Here is an 18635-nt window from a genome sequence, read left to right as displayed (position 1 = left end):
GAGTATAAGTTACATATGAACAAGCAAAATTTAAGCGAGAATGAAAAGACGTGAATCTTAAATGGTCATTCAAAATCTTCGAGCAACACCGGCTTCCGACAGTTCAAAATTAATTTTGAATGACCATTTAAGATTCCATATAGGATTTTTTATATTATAGTCTGTCAATCCATTTACGTCAGTAGAAAAAAGCGGCAAATTTAAAAAATGTAGGCGTGAAGGATCATCATCCCATAGCAAATTTAATGCTAGGGCCTTTTTCTACTGACAAAGTTTGACAGATTATTACATACCTGCTAATTTTATAATAATTCTCACTTTTCGAAACCGTAGTAACGCAGCATAATACTCGTATCTGTAATATTCAGTTTTTGCTCCCCAGGGGCCCACTGTCTATGACAGATGCGACGCTGAATCCAAAATGGGCCCCTTGAATACATTTGCTCAACATGCGACTTTTTGTCGCCATAATGTATTATGTGATAGTTTTATTCAAGTTTTCACTTTATTTTTATGGTTGCGACATTGCGAGTGAGTCTTCTACAATGTTGGGCCGCCATCGCATTGACTAATTCAGAGTAATTTTAAAAGGCTACACTGTGGCTTTAATATACCTATACCATTAGAAATAATTAAATCCTTAAAAGAAATAAAAAACCGACTCCATAAAACTGAAAAGTCAAAAATTAATATTATTTACATGCATTGTGCTCATAACAATTACAATTAGCCCTATGACCTAAAATACTTGTCGTCGAGTAGTTTAAATCGCATTTTAGGTGTTTAGATGAAAAAAAAACGCTATTATTATACGTATAATAAAGTTTACCTGTGTGTGCAAGTTTTTAAGATTTTATGTTCAAATGCTTAGACTAAATACACATTATTAGATTAGATCTATGTTCAAATGTACCATTAAGTGATGTTTGTGATGTTAAATAAAGTTTTTCTATGTCTATGTCTATGTCAATTCCATTTATGTTCTTAAATGTATCTTTATCTTCTTCTATATCTTTAATTTGTGAGACCTAAGTATACCTGGGTATTATATCGGGATGTATTGCTTTAAAAGGTCGGGTTACAAAACAAAGGCAACGTTCTCTAACAAGGCGCGCATCGATCACCCGATCTGAGCGGATATAAGGGCAGAGCCACACGAACGACTTGCAAATGTTTTTTTTCTTTTTTTTTATCGAGGGGAAATGCGTTACGCATGCCACCCAGGCGCGGGGACGGGCCTGGGTGGTTATGTGGGACTCCCGTATAGGCTAATGAGGCCCACGGTATACCCACTAAAACCCCTCTTGGCCGGCTCAACGCAATATGGCGAGGTCACAGGGACACTGGCGAGGTTGCGGAAGAGTGTCGACTCTTCCGCAACCTCGCCAGCGGCCGTCCGGACTCGGACACAACTCTGGAGGATGTTACCGTAAAACCTCCTCCAGACCGTAAACCAACATACTCCAATACTGCAACCATGTTCTACAAGTTCAAAAGAAAATTAAGTATATAATAATAATACCAATGTTCCTTTTGGTTTTTTCTTCCATTTATAAATATACCTTGCCTTAGAACTACAAAAAATAGGTAAGTACAGTAAAAGTACCAAGTAAGTTTTGGACCATATTTGGGAGCTTTGAACTATGTTGGAAAGTTTTGCGGTATCCATTAATAAAACGGGAACCATCGGTCTCCGCAATAAGGACAAATGCGATGACTGATAAAAGGACGCTACATCGGCCAAGCTAACTAGTGCATGCATGGCATTTGCAATGGCAAAGTGTGGAAATGTCAGAGCCGGCACAGACGGCCTGCAACCGGTAGGCAATTTATATAGGAACCGCACGTTGACTGCACGACGACTGTATAGATGCCGTAGATGGCAAAAGCTAACGCTACGTAGCGAATGAAACACATCTGTCACTGTCACACGTGATAGAGAGACACAAAGCGATTCGATGGCGAAGCGCAAGCGATCGTCACCTTGGCTAGGCCGCCTTACTGTAACGTTTCCATACAAATTGCAGCCGGGTTGCAGTCCGTCTGTACCGGCCCTAATGTCAAATTTCTATGAAAATATGATGTTTATAAAATTACACTCTCTCTCTTTTTTCTATGCAAAGTTAGCTTTAGCTTTTGGCATAAAAATAATTTTAGGTAATTCAGTCGCTTAATCGCAGAGCTATGTCTCGCTTTAGCCCTCACGCAGACACGGTGACCACGCGTCTCGTCCGGACTCGATCTGTCTTCATCTCGGCCGCGCGTGTCCATTGTCCTCCGATTGTTCCGTGTGGACACCGTGTTTGATGAATTGATCAACAATGTTGAGTGCCATTTGTTTGGTTGGTTTTTTATGCAAGAGGAATTTGAAGGATTACTCGTATTTACGTTCGGAATTTTCATGAAAAGGGTTTCTCAATTCGTCGGGAGCTTTTTGTGCATTTTCCGTGATACGTCGAATATGGCTAAGCCGAATTGATTTCTATTGATCAATTATCAATAATAATAGTTCCACTGCTGGCCACTAATAGCCTCCTATATCATGCGCGAGAGGGTTACGACTATAATAGTGCTCATATGCTAGCCATATGCTGGCGGCTTAGCACGGTCGCGTTTTTATCCCTTGTCACCATGCCTGTCACGTTCTAACAAGTATGTAAGTGCGAAAGGGACGCGCATAGTGATAGTCGATAAAAATTGAACCGTGCTGAGCCCGCTGGTTTGGGACTTTAAACTTATTTGCGGACGTATGCAGCTTTCCTCACGAGGTTTCGTTCACCGAAAAGTTAAAATTCGGGGAAATAGTGAATAATAATAGTATTGATTTATAATAACGCCTGTATAAATTAGGTGCCTATTTTAACGCATGCCAATGGAAATATGCCCCACACTGACGGATATTCCCGCGTAATGGCCGGATTGAGTGATCACGCTCCAATCTGACAAGTTGGTTCTGACTGCTTACAGATAAAGGACAACAAACTACTGAAACACGTTTTTGCAAAACCTTATATAACTACCATCTAGAGAAAACAAACGCTTGGGCGATGTAGGATTCTCTCCTCACGTAACAGCGCCATCTTCCGCGTAATTAAGTACTTAAACTAAATCTCAATTCATGCACGATTTGACGGAAATGCGCGAGGGTTGATATTAGGCTGTAGCCGCGAGTCAGTTGATATCTTTGGCGATAAAAAGGTCCAAACGTGGCGTTAGTAAGTCGAAGCTCCGTGATGCTAATTGATTCTCCTTCAGAAAAAAAATGCAAAAAAATGGTCAAAGGTAATGTGAGGGTTGAAGTAAGTACTAAGTACCGTATACCAATGGAAATGTACCCCACACTGACGGATAGTCCCGCGTAATGGTCGGATTGAGTGATCACGCTCCAATCTGACAAGTTAGTTCTACTGCTGATCGATGGAGCAACATGTACGTTATTGATTGACTTTTTTCGAGCCATTTGGTTAAATACGGCGTTTACAAATTGATATTGAGAGAGCCATGGGTCTCTGAGGCTTTTTAAAGGTGGAAATAAATAGTGTGCGTATAGGGAACTACTTACCAGTGGCGGTGCGTCAAACATATCCATAGGCAAGCCGGGGCTAATTTGGCTTAGATATCTCCTTAACAACTCTGCTCAAACGTCCAAAAACAGGCAAGCCGGTGGGAATCGGCTTTTATGGACGCGCCGCCACTGCTACTTACTTATACCTACCTGATCACTTTCGGAACAAAAAAGTTAAATTAAAACCTAAATATGTCAGGTATTAAGTCTACTTACGCTAGAACGATCTGGGTCCGGGCCGAGGCGTCCGACACATCCTTTTCTGTGATGAGTGGGTACCAAAACTACCAAGTATCAAAAATCAGAGAACCGAATTTAGAAGCTCCTCCTTTTGGAAATTTGAAGTCGGTTATGATTTAGGTGGCAAACGAGCAGACGAATCGCCTGATGGTAAGCGATTAACCTCGCCCATGGACACCAGAGGAGTTATAAGTGCGCTGCCGGAATTTAAGATGGGAGTACGCTCTTTGTAGGTTTTAAATTGATTTTAAATTACAATCCTGTGTCCAACGCATAATAACATTTGAATGATTAGTAGGTACTTATTCTTTTGAAAAATTATACCTATGAAAAAGCGCATATAATAATGTAGGTACTAAAATCTTATCAATATAAAATACGAGTCACAGAAGCAAAATAGAACAGATAATTCATTTGCATAAATCGGTGAGCGATGCCAAACGAATCCTTCTAAAAGTTGTCGGGTCGATGGAGAACAACTGTCGCCTACGACAGAGCGACTGATTGTCGTCGCATTCCAATAAGCGGCTTATTCAGTAATTTGCATGTTTGCACAGATTAAAACAATAGAGGCAATTGAAACAAAACTAATACAAATACTTACCTGAAGCCGAACTTTGAAAGACTCTCTTAAAACATTAAAATTACGATAGGTATAGGTTTTTTGCATTTGGAGACGCATTTCTACAGTGCACAAAGCAAATTTAGATGTAGGCGGCGGACAACAATAGCTTCATGCATTTCCTAATCAGGTATTAAGCTGGACCACATCTATCCTTCACGCCGCCCATATCTGCAATTGCAATATCAATTATGGAGCTCAGTTATACAACCAATCGAGTTAACTCCTGCAAAAGAAAACAACAAGGCGTTAAATACCACAAATACAATATCTGTTTATAATGAAGCTGTGTATTGGGCAGATCTATTTACATGTCAAAACAGCTAAACTCTGAGGAGCCGACAACAGAGTAATGCTACAGGCTTCAGTGTCCACGGCGACTTATCTGTAGTACAAGTACCTACCTACCTAGGTAGGCTCATCTAAATCATAGTCTAATAAAACATGGTCTTCTATTCCCAGAGTGACACAGGCCTACGTCACAATAACATGGCCGCTATATATAGCGCTATCGCATATTATCATATAGCGCTGTCGCATGATGACGTAGGCTTGTGTCAGTTAGGTGACCTAGAAAAGACGGGAGTGGAGTACCAGGCGGAGTATATTATTATACCATGATCTAAATAAAACTGTCGCATTATAAGTATGCTGTACAGTCAACTGTAAAAATATGGGTGTAGCCAACTTATACAAAAATATGTCCCATAGTTCTTAATTCGCTGTCATAAGAGCTATGGGACATATTTTTGAGATGATTTGTGCATCCATATTTTTACAGTTTGACGACCGGTCTGGCCTAGTGGGTAGTGAGTAGTGACCCTGCCTACGAAGCCGATGGTCCCGGGTTCGAATCCTGGTAAGGGCATTTATTTGTATGATGATACAGATATTTATTCCTGAGTCATGGTTGTTTTTTATGTATTTAAGTATTTATATATTATATATACAATACCCTTGTCTTAGTACCCACAACACAAGCCTTCTTGAGCTTACCGTGGGGCTTAGTCAATTTGTGTAAAAAATGTCCTATAATATTTAATATATTTACAGTTGACTGTACCACGAGTTGACATTTATTTTATTATTATTGTGGTGTTGTGGGCCTTTGAGTGTCGCATCGACCAGCATTGATCTATTGTGACGGCCCTTTAAAGTTCATTACTAATGCCCGTTGCATCCAGAAAGTTCCAGATTCTTTGGGCCGTAATGTTCTGTACCTCATAGGGTTGCACTACGTGTCGCCCTAGGTAGGTACTTCTTTTTGACATTAGTGGTCCACAAGAGCAGAGAATGTGCATTGCAGTCTCCTCTGACTCCTGACAGAACCTGCATGTCGCATCTTGTTTCTTCCCAATTTGAAACATATGTTTATTCAACTTACAGTGTCCAGTCAGTATTCTGGTCACCGCGCAGGTTTTGTGCCTTTTGAGTCCTAAAAGCTCCTTAGCAGTTCTGCTGTTGAACCCTTTGATTAGAGCTTTCGAGTGTTCTTGTCCTTTAACGAACTTCCACCACTCGGTTGCTCTCGTTTTTTCTAACTTGCTGAGCAGAGAATATGCATCCCGTTTTGTGATTCCATTGACACTTGAAGTTTACGTTAGCGACTACGTAAACTCGATCGCAGTCCAAACTCACTCGGACTGACCTATTTCAAACAAAAAAAAAATACGGAGTTCTGAGGTGACATAAATACAAAAAATACGGTCGAAACGATAACCTCCTCCTTTTTTGAAGTCGGTTAAAAATGATCATTTATTTAAGAACAGTCAGCAGTAGAGGAGGGTCAATTTTTGAAGAGGGTGTTTTTTCGACATTTGTATGGCAATTTTTTATTTTTGGAAAATCAGATTTATAATCATCGCTTTAGAAAGGGGTTTTAACAACAAAAAATAAACTGTATGAGGCACCACTCTACTTTCTATAGTTAGCTAGATATGGACGTTTAAATATCGACATTTGTATGGCACTATTTAGCCATTTGTAAGGCGCTTTTGACATGTATATGGCATTTTTTAGACATTGTATGTCAGTATCAACATTTTTATGGTACTATTTATTGTTTTTGTGGCATTTGTAAGGCCCTGACTACATTTGTATGGCACCTTTTCGACATTTGTATGGCAGTATATTGACATTTGTATACCACAATCGACATTTATACGGTCAAAATAGCCGTACAAATGTCGCCATACAAATGTTGCCGATAGTATTTTTTTGCGATATTTCCTACACAATATAACGGATTCACTTATTTATTTTACGATATATTTAAACACTGTATTCGTAACTATTATTGTAAAATACAAATTTTTATTTTGACTGTATATACCAACATATTAAGCGTCCATACAGATGTCGTTGTAGTTGTACCAAAATATATCGAAAGCGATTCATGCCTGTTTTTATATAAATAAATCTGCTTCCACGTTCACATTTAGGGTTGCCAGATCGAATGGCGCTATTATCGGGAAAAAATATCAATTTTTCGGGATTTTGGGACTTAAGTCGGGAAAAAAAATCATTCAAATTAAAGTAATTATATTAAAAACAACGATATTTTACATTACGTCAGCTGCTCTGCCCATAAACGTTTTTATATAAAAATAGTAGGTATTAATTCTTTGAAATCTTGAACAAACAAAAAAAATGTCTTCTCATTATCTACCTATATTATCAACGCGGGTCGCTCGCTCGCTCGACGACAGTTCGGAACTTGAAATTATTGTTTTATACCGTGAAGCTGTTTTTCGGGACAATTTTCACTTTGTCGGGAATCGGGAACACATGCTAATAATCGGGAGAATCCCGCCAAATCCCGACCATCTGGCAACCCTATCCACATTCGATGTTGATCGACGCCCAACTAACCGCACTATTGCGTCGTAAATTTAATCTAACCGTTATTCAATAGACAAAGAAAATTTTGGGGGGTATCTTTAAGTCATAACAAAACAAGTGCCGCGCGGGACAACGATAAAAAGGCTTCCCTTGTTTTATTAAATAACTCATTAAATTATCGAAACTATTAAATCAATTCTCTAGAAAATGCTCTTTATAAAAATATAAAGTTGTTAATAATACGTTGCCTACATCCAGAGTTATGATTTTTTTATTGGGTGCGTGCCGCCACTGGGACACGGAAAAAACGGCAAATTTCGCCGTTTTTGGAACTTCAAATGAGATTTTGTCAGAAACAAATAATAGTTAGAGTACAGTTGTACATATACTTAAAGTTTACAATACAATGGATGAAAATATATACGTACCCAGTCGTTCAGTCCTATGGACTTCGAGTTATAGCCGTGGGACAGCAAAAAATGCCTATTTGAAAATTGACCCAGGAGCATAAAGGATGACTCACGTTAGACCGGATCGGGTGCAGGCCGGAACTTCCGGAGCTTATTTTTCTATGACAGATAACCGGTGATCACGTGATGCTTTCCATAGAAAACGAAGCGCCGGAAGCTTCGGCCCGGACCTGGCCCGGGCTAACGTGAATCATCCTTAAGGGGGTAGGTATATAGGTGCCCAAAACCCTCTTACGCTGTTAATACCGTAAGGTCGGGGTACTTTAGCCCTCCAAGGTCACTTTGTTAACCATGAAAACCTATTTAATTTAATTGATACATTCTTAAAAACGACATTATGTGATTAATCTGTTTTTGTGTTAATCGTTAATTTCTTAAAAACGACACTTTTAAGAATGTATCAATTAAATTAAATAGGTTTTCATTTACCAATAAATTTGCGATTAGATAATTTTCCCAATTCCAAATAGGTTTCCCAATCTTTATTCCTTTATTCAGCTTAAATCACTCTTAACGCGCTAGTTCACCATCAATGCCTCCGTACTCCGTATATCACAAAACACATTGAACAACCGCCGTTAGCGCAACCAAATCACAAGTTATGAAGGAGCTATATTACGAACCGTAATAAGTGTGCTATATTACCAAACGGCCGGTTTCTGCGCTGTTCATATTGTGGTACCTACTTACTAAGTTTTGTTACCTTTTACTAAGTTTTGTTATTCTTACATTACAAGTCATACGAACCCACAGCCATAGCCATAAAGCAGCTATCACACAATCGCAGTTACGCTCCCGATTTAAATTTTTACGTAACAAATATCTATGTCTAGCAGGGGCCCGTTTCTCGAAGGTTGTAACTTGTAATACAAGTGGAAGTGCCTTTCTAACAAAAGGTGTCAAACAAGTGCTACTAAAAATTTTAATATTGAAATTTTGTGTGACTCCTTAGACTCCTTAGAGCAGCGGTCGGCAACCTTTTAGCAGCCAAGGGCCAAATAGCAGTTAACGAAGCGGACGCGGGCCGCACTTTGTTAGTATTTATGACTTTATCAGATATTGTCGTTTGTCATTGATTACATACAAAATAGCCAGGGAGGCTCGCGGGCCACAAGTGAGAGGTTCGCGGGCCGCATGCGGCCCGCGGGCCGCTGGTTGCAGACCGCTGCCTTAGAGGAAAGGGGACGGCATCACGTAATTTTTCCCTTTGGATATTAAAATTATAAGACATATTGTTATGTATTTTGTTAAGTAATATACAACAAATTGTGTAAAAATATTTTCCATGATGGAAAAAGGGGACTAAGTTTGTATTTGGTTTGTATGGTATGGAGTAGCCGTAGTCCAGTTATGTTTTTTATTTATTTAGTAGCCTATAAGAGTGTCCCACTGCTGGGCAAAGGTCTCCCTTTTTCCCGCCATTTGGTCCTATCCGATGCTCATTTCCGCCACTCTTTACAATATGTGTCTTGTCTTAAGTTATGAAAGAAAAAAAATGCTGCAAATGCTAAATGCTATATAGCTTACTTCCATTAATTTAAATTGTACGTTCGAATAGACCTCCTGGCCACAAAATAGCCAAATTGGAACACGCCCCCTCCAAAAGTTTTGCCGTAAAATTAGGTATAAACCTCAGGAAGATCACTCAAACTTGTAAGAGGAATTTATGTTTTACGGTGAAAAATCACCAGACCGGCGAGCAGCATACCAAATTGGTTAGAATGTAGGAATATTTAGTAGGTACCTACTTAGGTAGATAGTAAATATTCCTACTTTCACCTTCTGTACCTAAACTGTCTACTAGAGATGGGCCGAATATTCGGTAATTATTCGGTATTGGGCATATTTCCAATATTCGTATTCGCCGCTTATGATAATTGCCTTGTTGCAACATTGTAAAAGCTCCTCCAGAACTTTTCAAGTACCTACTACCTTAATTTATCGTTACTCGTTGCGAATTTCCAATGTTTCGCACTTGTACCGTAATGTACTATTATAGGAATATCGGGAATATCAAATTTATTAATAGGTACTGTCAATTGGTTATAAATAAAATCCTTAGAAAATTCTTAGTAAATTTTAATATTCCTATTTGTCCCCCTCGTTACATTCATTAATCTTAACAGAATGCCTGTTCAAATTCCCCAATTCCGCCTCAAACAACACATCATTGATAGCTTTCTCTGCCAATAACCTTTGCATCGGCTCCATTTTCTCCAGCTTTTGAGACCAAATGTGCGCTAGTGACCAAGCTGTAGTGTGCTGGAAAGGTTGTTGTTGATTTCGAGCTGATGACAGAAAGGCTTGACATGCTTCGCTTTTGGTTTGTGTTGATGATATGCTATTGTAGTTGTTAAATGTTTCATCAGTTGTTGAAGGATGATGAACTTGTACATACATTGGACTGCGAACTGGTAGAAAGGGTGGTTGGCATTCGTCTTTGGTCTGTGTTGTAGGTGATATGCTGTTGTAGTCAAAGGTATCGTTGACGGGAGACATTGAAAGATGGAGTGACTCCGTGGTTTCTGGTTCTTCACATTTTACAAACACATCTACTGTCTGAGGGCTCTGAAATAAATTAAGATGTTGAATACCATAATTATTACAATAATAATTTGCAAAATGAGAAAGACCATGCTGTGGCATTGACGGACTTAGGGTTCAAGTTAATTTGGTTACTTAATAGGTACTTACATTATGAAATGAATGACCAAACTTGACCAAAGTAAAGTAAATTGTAAATGGCTCGACAATGAGGTTGGCACACTGGGTTGGCAACTGTCAACGGTTTTTATAGATGGCGCCAGCATACATTTTTCCTGTCTCTAGTTTTGTTCTATGAGATTTGGCATTCAGGCCATAACATTAAATACTCTATTAGGATTGACTAGGTAAAACCTATGCTGGTGCCATCTGTAAAATGCTCCATCCGGTCCCATTGAAATCCACGGGTGAGATTTATTTTTAAATGCCTAGCTATTTTTAGAAGGATTAAAAATTGCATCGCGGCAGTAATTAAGAGGCTATGGTTAGCGCTTAAGTACCTGGCCGGTCCATAAGTTTAGTTTCCACTAAAATCATCGATGAGGTATTATCTATTATGAAAAGGGACCTTATTGTTTGCTCTTAGGCCACACAACGTCGCGCGGCATTGTATTTATATCGGAGCATCATTAATAATGGCGTAAGCGCCATCGACAATAATTTCCCTTTTCATAGATATAACAAGGTCTTACCTGTTCAGTGTAATCTGGCATCTCCGTGTCATACAAAAAACTAAGCAGCTTAAACGACTTCGACCTTGGCGTATAAACATCCCCGTTTCTATGCGTCTCCGCAATCCTTCTCAACTCCCGCCTATAATTCGATCTCAAGCTGTTTATTTTCTTCCGCACATCGTCCACCGTGGCATTCGGCTTGTACCGTTTAAAAATTGTCAACAACTTATTGTATCCTTTCTGCCTTTTTAGTTTGTTCGTGTAATCCGTATGCTGGGAGTTCCATAGTTCCGAGAGAGTCTCGAATTCGGTTATAAACTGTTCGTCAAATGTAGGTTTTACGGCCACAGCCGCGGGCGGCGTTACAGGCACGTCCATCTCCATTGGCGACCGAGTCTCGACTGACGCCGCCGCCCGCTGCGATCTGATCATGCGCACAAAATCCTGATTACGATCGGCGCTCGTGACGAAATAGCCCATCAATCAAGCTGTCAATCAAGATTGATCACAATAGATAGCGCGAGGCATTCAATTTGGAACCGACTATCTGTGTCCGTTGATTAAGGATTATGATTATTAACGTTGTTGTTGTTAAATTCTGTCCGATGAGACAAACTTACTATTGTACTGCCATTTAAAAACTTAAAATATGCCGTACTTAATGTCAACATTTGATTAAGTAAGTCCTCCCACTAGTTGTATTAATTATATACTTACCTACTTAATTACAGATATATTATGTAGGTATTAATCGTGAGATACAGCCTGGTGACAGACGGACGGACGGACAGCGGAGTCTTAGTAATAGGGTCCCGTTTTACCCTTTGGGTACGGAACCCTAAAAAAGGGCAATACTACTATGTACTTTATGAAGCCTAATATTAATAAAAAAATTCTACAAGGCCTGAAAATTAAAAACTTTTTTATTAACACGTAATAATTAGGTAAGTAGGTCTAGTTATTAGGTAAGGTACCTATTAATTCCTGAATCCAAAATTTCTTAGACATTATTACGAAAGATTCTTATACTTAGGTACCTAACATAAGTTTACCTACTTTTAAATACTGACTTTTTATGATCAGCCTTACGCTCCCAGAAACCTCCCCTTAATATCCCTAACGCCGATTGAAAGTTCCCAACTGCTAAGCCGAGTTCCGCGGGATTCCCCGCCAACTTCAGGAATTTTAAAACATTTTTATTTTTTAAATGACGCCGCGGCGGTACTTGGCAGTTCGAGTTCTGTGCTCCTAAACTATAAAGCGGCATGTCAAAAACAAATGAACTTGAAAATTGAACTTTCAGGTTAAGATTTTAAGGTACATGTTTGCATTAAAGTTTCATTGAAATTACTGCTTTTTAGCGTGGCAGTTGAGGTTGGGAGTTAGCTCTTTGTTTGAAGGCGGTTTAAAGGTGCCGGGGCTTTAGTTGAGTCTATATTGCCGATGTTTAACTCTTATAGGGCTAAGTTTACGCGAACTTTTGCGGCAAGTTTAAAAAAAAAAGTGTTAAATAACTTTGAATTTGCAAAGCAGCTTTCAGCATTTTCAAGTAACACGATTTGAAACTTATTGCGTTGCCTCTTTGAGTCACTTGCTATCATTCTATACATATAATAAAGCTGAAGACGGTCGAAAGTCTGTACATGGAAGATATTTGAAAAAAAGTTGGCTGGGGATACTTAAAATCGATAACAGAACTGTTAGAACATATAAACCTATCAGGTTGTAAACCTTACGCCATGAGTTGGCGACTATTTTGTTTTGTCTGTGGTTTTTCTATTTTGTCAGTTTACTTGAACAAATGAATATATATATTGTTTTTCTGTCTGCACAAATAATGTTTTACTCTATTCAATCCTGGTAGAATTCCACTCTAAACCCAATAGGTTTGGGCCCAGGATACGCGATTAATTAGTACGTAAATAGTTTTCGGCAAAAAGTACAAAATTAATTCGAAAATGTCGAATGAAAATTTGTCGACGACGACCTCGTCTTCCGGGTCGAGTTCCGGGATCGCAGTCAACTTTGAAAAGCTCAGTGGCATAGCCAACTATGGAAACTGGAAGTTTTCGATGCGTATGTATTTGATTCACGAGAATCTATGGGATTGCACAGAGGAAGCGTCACCCGGCGTTCCCAAGATCAGCGATGAGCGTCGACAACAGAGAACGCTTGCAAAAATATGCCTGATGGTGCAACCGTCATCGTTTTCACATGTACGTAACGCAAAGACTGGATACGAAGCTTGGAACAATTTAAAAAAGGCCTACGAAGACAAAGGGCTATGTAGAAAACTAGGCCTGCTACGTACTTTATTTGGATTGAAACTAGAGCAATGTAAAGATATGGAGGCGTATCTCTTGAAGATCATGGATATAGATCAACAACTACGAGACATAAATTCTCCATTAGATGACGATTTCCTGTCAGTCATTATGTTAAGTGGTCTACCACCAGACTATGATCCACTTATAATGGCATTGGAAAACTTGAACGTTACATTGTGCAGTGAAACAGTTAGAAGTAAATTACTACAAGAAAATTTACGAAGAGACGATAAGACCGAAGAAAGTTCTATGTTTACAAACCGGGGTTCTAGTACAAAAAGTGTCAACAAACATCCATCGAAGGTTAAGTGCTTCATATGTAAGAAACCAAATCATTATGCGAAAAACTGTCCGAACAAAGCCAATAAAAGTAAGGAACGCAGTGAGAAGAGTGAAAAAGCATGGAACGGAACGTTGCTAACCGCTTTGACAGTTGACGTCAAGTCAAACTCGTTCTACGTTGACAGTGGCTCTACAAGTCACATGTCAAACGATAAAACGTTATTGCAAAATTATGTTTTGGAAACTCCGCGTTCAGTAACAGTGGCGAATAAAGAAAAGTTACATAGTGAGGGACATGGAACCGTGGAATTGTTGTTAAAAGGACACAGTGAAACAACGAAACTAAGCGACGTTGTTTACGTGCCGGGATTGTCAACAAATCTTATTTCCGTTGGCAAGATGGTAGACAAAGGACTTGAGGTGCTTTTTAAGAAGCAAAAGTGCTATATTTACTGTGGCAAAGACGTAATTGCCAGTGCCACGAAGGTGAACGGCGTCTATGAACTGGACATGGCGAGTCAACCGTCACATGGATGCGAGCTAGCTGCGGCATGTCACTCTGAGGTTTTGGGTGAGCGAGTGCCTGAGGTTCTTTCAAGGGTTCCGGAAGCTGCTAATCTGTGTGAAACGAAGCCATCCCAGGAGTTGTGGCATCGCAGACTTTCACATCTGAACAGAAGGAGTATGGATTTACTGAAACAAGGTATGGCTAGTGGAATTGATTACACTAATGATAAACATACTCCGTGTGTAGCATGTCTTGAAGGGAAACAAAGTCGATTACCATTCCCTAAAAGGTCTTATACCAGAGCTACTGAGAAACTTGGTCTGATTCATACTGACTTAATGGGACCTATGCCAGTTTCCTCATTCAGTGGCAGTAGATATCTCTTGACTTTCATTGATGATTATTCTAGAATGACTTTTGGATATTTTATTAAAAGTAAAGATGAAGTATTGTCTGTATTTAAAACCTTTAAGAGTTTTGTTGAGAATCAAACTGACTTAAAGATAAAAGCAATTCGTTCAGATAACGGCACTGAATATGTGAATAAACAGTTCCAGATGTTTCTGAGAGAGCACGGCATCCAGCACCAGACAACCATACCATATTCTGCAGCCCAGAATGGAGTCGCGGAACGCGCCAACCGCACAATTATGCAGGCAGGACGCTGCATGCTGCAGGATGCTGGAATGGACCCGAGGTTCTGGGCCGAGGCGTTGAATACAGCAATATACATTAAGAATAAGTCACCAAGTAAGGCGGTAAGAGGGACCACACCTGAAGAGCTATGGTCAGGTAATAAAGTTAATTTATCCAATTTGAGAGTATTTGGCTGTGTTGCCTATGCAATGATCCCTAGTGAAAAACGTAAGAAATTAGATGCAAAAAGCAAAATGTATGTATTTGTGGGATATTGCGATGGATCAAAAGGATATAGACTGATTGACCCTCAAAACCCGTCTAAATGTATTAAGTCTCGAGATGTACAGTTCTTTGAAGAGAAAATGTTTAAAGATATAAAACTGAATCAGCAAAATCCTACTACTGATGGTCAGTTACATTTACTTAGTGATGGCATGGATAATACTACTAGAAATGCAGAACCTTTACCTGCAGATCCTTTGCCAGCTGATCTTATTGAGGAAGTACCTGAAGTATCTGAAAATGAATCGAGCACTTCTAGTTCCAGTTTTGTGGATGATCCTAACGATGTCACTTGGAATCCTGATATGACTACGGATCAAGGCTCCAGTGAGTATGAGGAAATGACAGACTCCGCTAATGCTGCGATTGCAATGACAGCTGCTTGTCAAGGTGCTGAACCAAAGACAATTCATGAAGCGCTGTCAGGACCTGAAAAAGAACATTGGAAGGAAGCAATTGCGGATGAGTACAAGTCATTTGAAAAGAACAGAGCCTGGACATTGACAACATTGCCTGTTGGAAAGAAAGCTGTAAAATGCAAATGGATTTTCAAAAAGAAACTTGGATTGGAAGGTCAGCTACTTCGTTACAAAGCTAGACTTGTAGCTAAAGGATTTACCCAGAAATATGGCGTAGACTACAATGAGACCTACTCTCCTGTGGTAAGATACTCAACCATACGTACTTTACTTGCCCTGGCAGTCAACTTAGACATGAAAGTTGATCACATGGATGTGAAGACAGCCTTTCTTAATGGTGATTTAAAGGAGACTGTGTATATGGAACAGCCAGATGGGTACAAAGTAAAAGGTAAAGAAAACTACGTATTCAAGCTTAACAAAGCAGTCTATGGACTGAAACAGGCATCAAAGGCCTGGTACGACAAAATTGATAATGCCCTGAAGGTTCTCAAGTTCAGAAAATCACTCAGCGAGCCCTGTGTTTACATAAAATCGAATGATAGTGGTAACCTCATTATATTAGCACTATATGTTGATGACATTCTGATTTTCAGTAAAGATACACCAGAGAAGAAAAAGCTGAAGGAAGAACTGATGAGAATATTTGAGATGAAGGATCTTGGTCGTGCTACGCATGTACTGGGCATGAGATTGACTCAAGATAAAAATAAAATTACTCTTGATCAGAAAAATTACATACAGAAAGTATTAGAACAATTTAATATGGCGGACTGCAAACCTGTGAGCACACCTTTAGAGACCGGCTTGAAATTTGAAAAGGGAGAACAGACTGATCCTGACTCAAAGTTCAGAAGCCTGATTGGATGTATTATGTATTTAGCGATGTGCACAAGACCAGATATTGCCCATGCAGCAAGCCTATTAAGCCAGTTCAACAACTGTTATTCTGAAACGCACTGGAAAGCGGCGAAGCGTGTTCTTCGATATTTAAAAGGAACAATGGATTATTCCTTACAATATGAGAAATCAATATTATCTGTTACAGGATATGTAGATGCTGATTTGGCATCCAACCCGCTAGACCGACGTTCGTATACAGGGTATGTGTACAAGATTAGCGGCTCAGCAGTGTCATGGGAGAGTCGTAAGCAAAGAACCATTGCCTTGTCTTCAACCGAATCTGAGTACATGGGGTTATGTGAAGGAGCGAAGGAAGCTGCATTCATAAGGACCTTTTTACATGAATGCCTAGGTAAATACTTACCCATTACTCTATACAACGATAGTCAGTCGGCGCAGAAGATTTGCAACAGTCAAATCAACCATAGTAGAAGTAAACATATAGACATTCGACATCATTATGTGCGGCAAGTCGTAAGTGATAAAATTATTAACTTAGAATACTTGTCTACTGATCAAATGCCTGCGGATGTTTTGACAAAGCCTCTAACCAAGGACAAACATTTTAATTGTGTTTTTAATCTCGGTTTAAACTGTTCGGTTTAAGGGCAGGTGTTAGAACATATAAACCTATCAGGTTGTAAACCTTACGCCATGAGCTGGCGACTATTTTGTTTTGTCTGTGGTTTTTCTATTTTGTCAGTTTACTTGAACAAATGAATATATATATCGTTTTTCTGTCTGCACAAATAATGCTTTACTCTATTCAATCCTGGTAGAATTCCACTCTAAACCCAATAAGAACACGTTCCAAAAGTTTTTAGAATTTTTGTCTGTTTGTCTGTTTATCTGTTTATCTGTTTATCTGTTTATCTGTTTATCTGTTTGTCTGTTTATTTGAACGCGCATCACGTGAAAACGGCTGAACGGATTTTAATGAAAACTTTACTAATCTGTCGAGAAAATTCCCGGCCAGGTTATAGGGTATAAAAATTCAACCCCTAAAAGGCCACAACACTCGATTGACTTAAGTTTGCCCCTGAATCTTATGGCGCTACTTAGGAAGGAGGGGCAAACTTTTGTCAAATATGTGCTACCACTATTGAGTACCCTGGTAAACTAACAGATGGCGCTGAATCTAATACGTTGTGACATGAATAAGCCACCGAGGAAAGATTTTGCCAAATTAACTCTAAGTTTAGAAGAGGGGTTACGGATATCAACAAAAATAATTGAATAATAAATAAATTTAATAAATTAATAATACAACAAAATTAAACGACAGTAAATTAATTGCCCCTCATTGCACAGTGCCATCTTTTGGGGAACTGAGTAAACATTAAGTAATCAAGAAAACTAAAAATGAGTTTACATAGTTACGTAAGTAGTGGTAAAATAAACACACATATCAACACGCGTATAATTGCATAATTATTTAAAATTATAAATTTTCTCCATCATGAATTATACCTAATCGTAATTATATCGCACCCATATCAAATCCATATTCATACGGAGGTATCGTCTCGCACTTAATAATAGCCACGAAGGTGGGTGGGTACTTTGAAAAAAAAAAGCATTGACCTCTGTCATTTGCAGTGCCGGATTAATCCTTTTAAGCAAAATAAGCAATTGGTTAGGGCACCACGTCTAGGGGGCACCAAAACCAACCATCATAGGCAAAAAAACGCGCAGGCTGCATCAGCATTGTAGTCTTCGAGGTAAAACAACCTCGCTGAGACCCTTAAATATCGAGCCCCATGCGAAGCTAGGCTGATAGAAAACTGTCCCATCCCTTCTCTGTATGTCATCTTGGATTCGCGCCTGGTTGGGACTAAAAGTAAAAATGTACAACTGTCTATCAAATTGCGTTTTATATATCGAAAAATTTTCGCATTTACAATTACATTATAAGATATAAAAAAAGGTGACATTCGGGTGGCGACTGCAGCAGCTTTATGGTGACATTCCATTTCTAACTGCAGCTACAATACTGTCAATTTTACTATGGAATTGACAATGACAGCGACGCGTTCAGTACCGGTAGTGCAGCTGCGGTTAGAAATGGAATGTTACCATTACTCTGTTGTAACGTTACTGCTGCAGCACTGTCAATTTTCGTGATAAAATTATGTGACTGATTTCCATACTAAAAGTAAAAATGTACTTCAACTGTCTATCAAATTGCGTTTTTATATCGAACAATTTTCGCGCTCGCTTCGCTCGCGTTTTCAATAACTTTCTAAGTCTAATTGCGTTTTTTATATCGAAAAATTTTCGCGCTTGCTTCGCTCGCGTTTTCAATAACATTATAAGATA

The 18635-nt window shown here is 39.1% G+C and overlaps 1 protein-coding gene and 1 long non-coding RNA gene across 2 annotated transcripts in view; one reads left to right on the top strand and one right to left on the bottom strand.

Moving 5' to 3' along the window:
- Positions 1-17024, top strand: part of LOC134794983 (uncharacterized) — a 312799-nt gene extending 295775 nt beyond the window's left edge. Inside the window, exon 2 of the long non-coding RNA XR_010144742.1 lies at positions 16929-17024. This is a non-coding gene — a long non-coding RNA (uncharacterized LOC134794983). The remainder of the gene's footprint in view (positions 1-16928) is intronic.
- LOC134795167 (uncharacterized) lies at positions 9827-11490 on the bottom strand. Its single transcript, XM_063766997.1, has 2 exons — positions 10975-11490; positions 9827-10306 (listed from the first exon to the last, which is right to left on the bottom strand). The coding sequence occupies exons 1-2, from the start codon at positions 11434-11436 to the stop codon at positions 9827-9829; spliced, it is 942 nt and encodes a 313-aa protein (XP_063623067.1). The 5' UTR covers positions 11437-11490.
- Positions 17025-18635: the final 1611 nt, after the last annotated feature.

The sequence above is a fragment of the Cydia splendana genome, chromosome 11, assembly GCF_910591565.1.
Source record: "Cydia splendana chromosome 11, ilCydSple1.2, whole genome shotgun sequence".
Classification (NCBI taxonomy): domain Eukaryota; kingdom Metazoa; phylum Arthropoda; class Insecta; order Lepidoptera; family Tortricidae; genus Cydia; species Cydia splendana.
The sequence above is the reverse complement of the archived record's forward strand: the minus strand, read 5'-3'. Positions and strand labels throughout refer to the sequence as shown.